The sequence below is a fragment of the Entelurus aequoreus genome, linkage group LG02 (genome assembly GCF_033978785.1).
Source record: "Entelurus aequoreus isolate RoL-2023_Sb linkage group LG02, RoL_Eaeq_v1.1, whole genome shotgun sequence".
Lineage (NCBI taxonomy): Eukaryota > Metazoa > Chordata > Actinopteri > Syngnathiformes > Syngnathidae > Entelurus > Entelurus aequoreus.
In genome coordinates this window covers 89937577-89944656 of record NC_084732.1, presented here as the reverse complement: position 1 = coordinate 89944656, position 7080 = coordinate 89937577, and the positions used below count along the sequence as shown (strand labels likewise).

Below are 7080 nucleotides of genomic sequence, written 5' to 3'. Positions count from 1 at the left end.
TATATTGTGCAAACATTGGAAGTAGTTAATATAGTTCTGAGTATGTGTGTACTCACCCAAGTATTGTATATTGTGCAAACATTGAAGTATTAAATATAGTACTCAGTATGTGTGTACGCACCCAAGGTATTGGATATTGTGCAAACATTGAAGTCTTAAATATAGGGTCCAGTATGTGGTGTACTCACCCAAGTTTTGTATTTGTGCAAACATTGAAGTATTAAATATAGTACTGTAGTATGGTGTACTCACTCCAAGTATTGTATATTGTGCAAACATTGAAGTATTAAATATAGTACTTAGTATGTGTGTACTCACCCAAGTATTGTATATTGTGCAAACATTGAAGTATTAAATATAGTACTCAGTATGTGTGTACTCACCCAAGTATTGTATATTGTGCAAACATTGAAGTATTAAAATATAGTACTGAGTATGTGTGTACTCACCCAAGTATTGTATATTGTGCAAACATTGAAGTATTAAATATAGTACTGAGTATGTGTGTACTCACCCAAGTATTGTATATTGTGCAAACATTGAAGTATTAAATATAGTACTGAGTATGTGTGTACTCACCCAAGTATTGTATATTGTGCAAACATTGAAGTATTAAATATAGTACTCAGTATGTGTGTACTCACCCAAGTATTGTATATTGTGCAAACATTGAAGTATTAAATATAGTACTCAGTATGTGTGTACTCACCCAAGTATTGTATATTGTGCAAACATTGAAGTATTAAATATAGTACTCAGTATGTGTGTACTCACCCAAGTATTGTATATTGTGCAAACATTGAAGTATTAAATATAGTACTCAGTATGTGTGTACTCACCCAAGTATTGTATATTGTGCAAACATTGAAGTATTAAATATAGTACTCAGTATGTGTGTACTCACCCAAGTATTGTATATTGTGCAAACATTGAAGTATTAAATATAGTACTCAGTATGTGTGTACTCACCCAAGTATTGTATATTGTGCAAACATTGAAGTATTAAATATAGTACTGAGTATGTGTGTACTCACCCAAGTATTGTATATTGTGCAAACATTGAAGTATTAAATATAGTACTCAGTATGTGTGTACTCACCCAAGTATTGTATATTGTGCAAACATTGAAGTATTAAATATAGTACTCAGTATGCGTGTACTCACCCAAGTATTGTATATTGTGCAAACATTGAAGTATTAAATATAGTACTCAGTATGTGTGTACTCACCCAAGTATTGTATATTGTGCAAACATTGAAGTATTAAATATAGTACTCAGTATGTGTGTACTCACCCAAGTATTGTATATTGTGCAAACATTGAAGTATTAAATATAGTACTGAGTATGTGTGTACTCACCCAAGTATTGTATATTGTGCAAACATTGAAGTATTAAATATAGTACTCAGTATGTGTGTACTCACCCAAGTATTGTATATTGTGCAAACATTGAAGTATTAAATATAGTACTCAGTATGTGTGTACTCACCCAAGTATTGTATATTGTGCAAACATTGAAGTATTAAATATAGTACTCAGTATGTGTGTACTCACCCAAGTATTGTATATTGTGCAAACATTGAAGTATTAAATATAGTACTGAGTATGTGTGTACTCACCCAAGTATTGTATATTGTGCAAACATTGAAGTATTAAATATAGTACTGAGTATGTGTGTACTCACCCAAGTATTGTATATTGTGCAAACATTGAAGTATTAAATATAGTACTCAGTATGTGTGTACTCACCCAAGTATTGTATATTGTGCAAACATTGAAGTATTAAATATAGTACTCAGTATGTGTGTACTCACCCAAGTATTGTATATTGTGCAAACATTGAAGTATTAAATATAGTACTGAGTATGTGTGTACTCACCCAAGTATTGTATATTGTGCAAACATTGAAGTATTAAATATAGTACTGAGTATGTGTGTACTCACCCAAGTATTGTATATTGTGCAAACATTGAAGTATTAAATATAGTACTGAGTATGTGTGTACTCACCCAAGTATTGTATATTGTGCAAACATTGAAGTATTAAATATAGTACTGAGTATGCGTGTACTCACCCAAGTATTGTATATTGTGCAAACATTGAAGTATTAAATATAGTACTCAGTATGTGTGTACTCACCCAGGTATTGTATATTGTGCAAACATTGAAGTATTAAATATAGTACTGAGTATGTGTGTACTCACCCAAGTATTGTATATTGTGCAAACATTGAAGTATTAAATATAGTACTTAGTATGTGTGTACTGTGTACTGACCCGAGTATTGTATAATGTGCAAACATTGAAGTATTAAATATAGTACTTAGTATGTGTGTACTCACCCAAGTATTGTATATTGTGCAAACATTGAAGTATTAAATATAGTACTTAGTATGTGTGTACTCACCCAAGTATTGTATATTGTGCAAACATTGAAGTATTAAATATAGTACTCAGTATGTGTGTACTCACCCAAGTATTGTATATTGTGCAAACATTGAAGTATTAAATATAGTACTGAGTATGTGTGTACTCACCCAAGTATTGTATATTGTGCAAACATTGAAGTATTAAATATAGTACTCAGTATGTGTGTACTGTGTACTGACCCGAGTATTGTATATTGTGCAAACATTGAAGTATTAAATATAGTACTTAGTATGTGTGTACTCACCCAAGTATTGTATATTGTGCAAACATTGAAGTATTAAATATAGTACTTAGTATGTGTGTACTCACCCAAGTATTGTATATTGTGCAAACATTGAAGTATTAAATATAGTACTCAGTATGTGTGTACTCACCCAAGTATTGTATATTGTGCAAACATTGAAGTATTAAATATAGTACTGAGTATGTGTGTACTCACCCAAGTATTGTATATTGTGCAAACATTGAAGTATTAAATATAGTACTCAGTATGTGTGTACTGTGTACTGACCCGAGTATTGTATATTGTGCAAACATTGAAGTATTAAATATAGTACTTAGTATGTGTGTACTCACCCAAGTATTGTATATTGTGCAAACATTGAAGTATTAAATATAGTACTGAGTATGTGTGTACTCACCCAAGTATTGTATATTGTGCAAACATTGAAGTATTAAATATAGGGGTGAGTATGTGTGTACTCACCCAAGTATTGTATATTGTGCAAACATTGAAGTATTAAATATAGTACTGAGTATATGTGTACTCACCCAAGTATTGTATATTGTGCAAACATTGAAGTATTAAATATAGTACTTAGTATGTGTGTACTGTGTACTGACCCGAGTATTGTATATTGTGCAAACATTGAAGTATTAAATATAGTACTTAGTATGTGTGTACTGTGTACTGACCCGAGTATTGTATATTGTGCAAACATTGAAGTATTAAATATAGTACTTAGTATGTGTGTACTGTGTACTGACCCGAGTATTGTATATTGTGCAAACATTGAAGTATTAAATATAGTACTTAGTATGTGTGTACTCACCCAAGTATTGTATATTGTGCAAACATTGAAGTATTAAATATAGTACTTAGTATGTGTGTACTGTGTACTGACCCGAGTATTGTATATTGTGCAAACATTGAAGTATTAAATATAGTACTTAGTATGTGTGTACTGTGTACTGACCCGAGTATTGTATATTGTGCAAACATTGAAGTATTAAATATAGTACTTAGTATGTGTGTACTCACCCAAGTATTGTATATTGTGCAAACATTGAAGTATTAAATATAGTACTTAGTATGTGTGTACTGTGTACTGACCCGAGTATTGTATATTGTGCAAACATTGAAGTATTAAATATAGTACTTAGTATGTGTGTACTGTGTACTGACCCAAGTGAAGCCCACACAGTTGATGGCGTCTGCCAACATGTCTCCCAACAAGGACGGCCATGATGTCAGACTGGGGTAGTAAGCGTGCATGTGAGGACTCTGCCAGTGAACCACCTGTAACACACATGATGTCATAGTAGTACTGTATACATAATGTCATAGTAGTACTGTATACATGATGTCATAGTAGTACTGTGTATATGATGTCATAGTAGTACTGTATACATGATGTCATAGTAGTACTGTATATATGATGTCATAGTAGTACTGAATAGAAGATGTCATAGTAGTACTGTATACATGATGTCATAGTAGTACTGTATACATGATGTCATAGTAGTACTGCATATATGATGTCATAGTAGTACTGTATATATGATGTCATAGTAGTACTGTATACATGATGTCATAGTAGTACTGTATACATAATGTCATAGTAGTACTGTATACATGATGTCATAGTAGTACTGTGTATATGATGTCATAGTAGTACTGTATACATGATGTCATAGTAGTACTGTGTATATGATGTCATAGTAGTACTGTATACATAATGTCATAGTAGTACTGTATACATGATGTCATAGTAGTACTGTATACATGATGTCATAGTAGTACTGTATACATGATGTCATAGTAGTACTGTGTATATGATGTCATAGTAGTACTGTATACATGATGTCATAGTAGTACTGTATATATGATGTCATATTAGTACTGTATACATGATGTCATAGTAGTACTGTATATATGATGTCATAGAAGTACTGTATACATGATGTCATAGTAGTACTGTATATATGATGTCATAGTAGTACTGAATAGAAGATGTCATAGTAGTACTGTATACATGATGTCATAGTAGTACTGCATATATGATGTCATAGTAGTACTGTATATATGATGTCATAGAAGTACTGTATATATGATGTCATAGTAGTACTGTATACATGATGTCATAGTAGTACTGTATATATGATGTCATAGTAGTACTGTATACATGATGTCATAGTAGTACTGTATATATGATGTCATAGTAGTACTGTATACATGATGTCATAGTAGTACTGTATATATGATGTCATAGTAGTACTGTATACATGATGTCATAGTAGTAAATATATATGATGTCATAGCAGTACTGTATACATGATGTCATAGTAGTACTGTATATATGATGTCATAGTAGTAAATATATATGATGTCATAGTAGTAATATACATGATGACAGTAAATATATATGATGTCATAGTACTACTGTATACAGTAAACATATATGATGTCATAGTGGATAGTGAAGTGAATTATATTTATATAGCGCTTTTCTCTAGTGAGTCAAAGCGCTTGTACATAGTGAAAGCCAACATGTAAGCAGGTGGGTCAAGTGTCTTGCCCAAGGACACAACGGCAGTGACTAGGATGGAGGAAGCGGGGATCGAACCTGGAACCCTGAAGTTGCCGGCACGGCCACTCTACCAACCGAGCTATACCCATCGTGGTACTTTACAGTACTATGATGTCATTGTGGATAGTAGTAATGTATGCAGTAAATGTATATGATGTCATAGTGGATAATAGTACTACATACAGTAAATATTTACAGTACTATGATGTCATAATGGATAGTAGTACTGTACACAGTATTATGATGTCATAGTGGATAGTAGTACTGTATAGAGTAAATATTGGCAGTATTATGATGTCACAGTGAATAGTAGTACTGTATAAAGTAAATATTTACGGTATTATGATGTCATAGTGGATAGTAGTACTGTATACAGTAAATATTGACAGTACTATGATGTCATGGTACTTTACTGTAGTACTGCATGTAGTACTACAGTAAAGTGTGTATGTAGTACTTCAGTAAAGTGTGTATGTAGTACTTCAGTAAAGTGTGTATGTAGTACTACAGTAAAGTGTGTGTGTAGTACTACAGTAAAGTGTGTATGTAGTACTTCAGTAAAGTGTGTATGTAGTACTACAGTAAAGTGTGTGTGTAGTACTTCAGTAAAGTGTGTATGTAGTACTACAGTAAAGTGTGTTTGTAGTACTACAGTAAAGTGTGCATGTAGTACTACAGTAAAGTGTGTGTGTAGTACTACAGTAAAGTGTGCATGTAGTACTACAGTAAAGTGTGTGTGTAAGAGCAGGTACTTACTCACTATACTGTAGTACTGCATGTAGTACTACAGTAAAGTGTGTATGTAGTATTTCAGTAAAGTGTGTGTGTAGTACTACAGTAAAGTGTGTGTGTAGTACTACAGTAAAGTGTGTATGTAGTACTTCAGTAAAGTGTGTATGTAGTACTACAGTAAAGTGTGTTTGTAGTACTACAGTAAAGTGTGCATGTAGTACTACAGTAAAGTGTGTGTGTAGTACTACAGTAAAGTGTGCATGTAGTACTACAGTAAAGTGTGTGTGTAGTACTACAGTAAAGTGTGCATGTAGTACTACAGTAAAGTGTGTGTGTAAGAGCAGGTACTTACTCACTATACTGTAGTACTGCATGTAGTACTACAGTATAGTGTGTACAAGACCAGGTACTTACTCACTTTACTGTAGTACTGCATGTAGTACTACAGTACAGTGTGTACAAGAGCAGGTACTTAGTCAGTACTGCATGTAGTACTAGAGTACAGTGTAGTACTAGAGTACAGTGTAGTACTAGAGTACAGGTACTTACTCCCGGCATGACGACTCTCTGGAAGTCCTCAAAGATGGCGTCCCAGTCCTCGGACTCTGCGGGCGCACGTTCGGGGATGAGGGCGGTCATGTAACCTGGTTTCACGTCTGGAATGACTCTGCGGTCCTGGATGGTGCTCAGGTACTTGGTGATGTAGTCCACCAGCTCCTTACCTGGGATCAGGACTCACAGTCATGTGACTCATGATGAATTAGGCTTGTTCATGTACCTCGAAGGTTGTACTCCTCAGCCTGCATCTCTGCGTCCTGTGCCGTCTCCACACTCCGCCTCTCCACCGCGTCGCTCCATTTATACACGCTTGGGGGACCACCCCCCACCCTCACCCTCACCCCCACCCTCACCCTCACCCTCACCCCCACCCTCACCCTCACCCTCACCCTCACCCCCACCCTCACCCTCACCCCCACCCTCACCCTCACCCTCACCCTCACCCCCACCCTCACCCCCACCCTCACCCTCACCCTCACCCCCACCCTCACCCCCACCCTCACCCCCACCCTCACCCCCACCCTCACCCTCACCCCCACCCTCACCCCTCA

At 35.1% G+C, this 7080-nt stretch overlaps 1 protein-coding gene across 1 annotated transcript in view; it reads right to left on the bottom strand.

Moving 5' to 3' along the window:
• LOC133642486 (histidine decarboxylase-like) overlaps positions 1-6793 on the bottom strand; it is a 10931-nt gene extending 4138 nt beyond the window's left edge. The window contains exons 1-3 of the mRNA XM_062036707.1: positions 6750-6793; positions 6521-6693; positions 3835-3948 (exon numbers count right to left, since the gene is read on the bottom strand). Coding sequence (XP_061892691.1) covers positions 3835-3948; positions 6521-6693; positions 6750-6777 — 315 coding nt within the window. The 5' untranslated portion in view covers positions 6778-6793. The remainder of the gene's footprint in view (positions 1-3834; positions 3949-6520; positions 6694-6749) is intronic.
• Between the last annotated feature and the right edge of the window lie 287 nt (positions 6794-7080).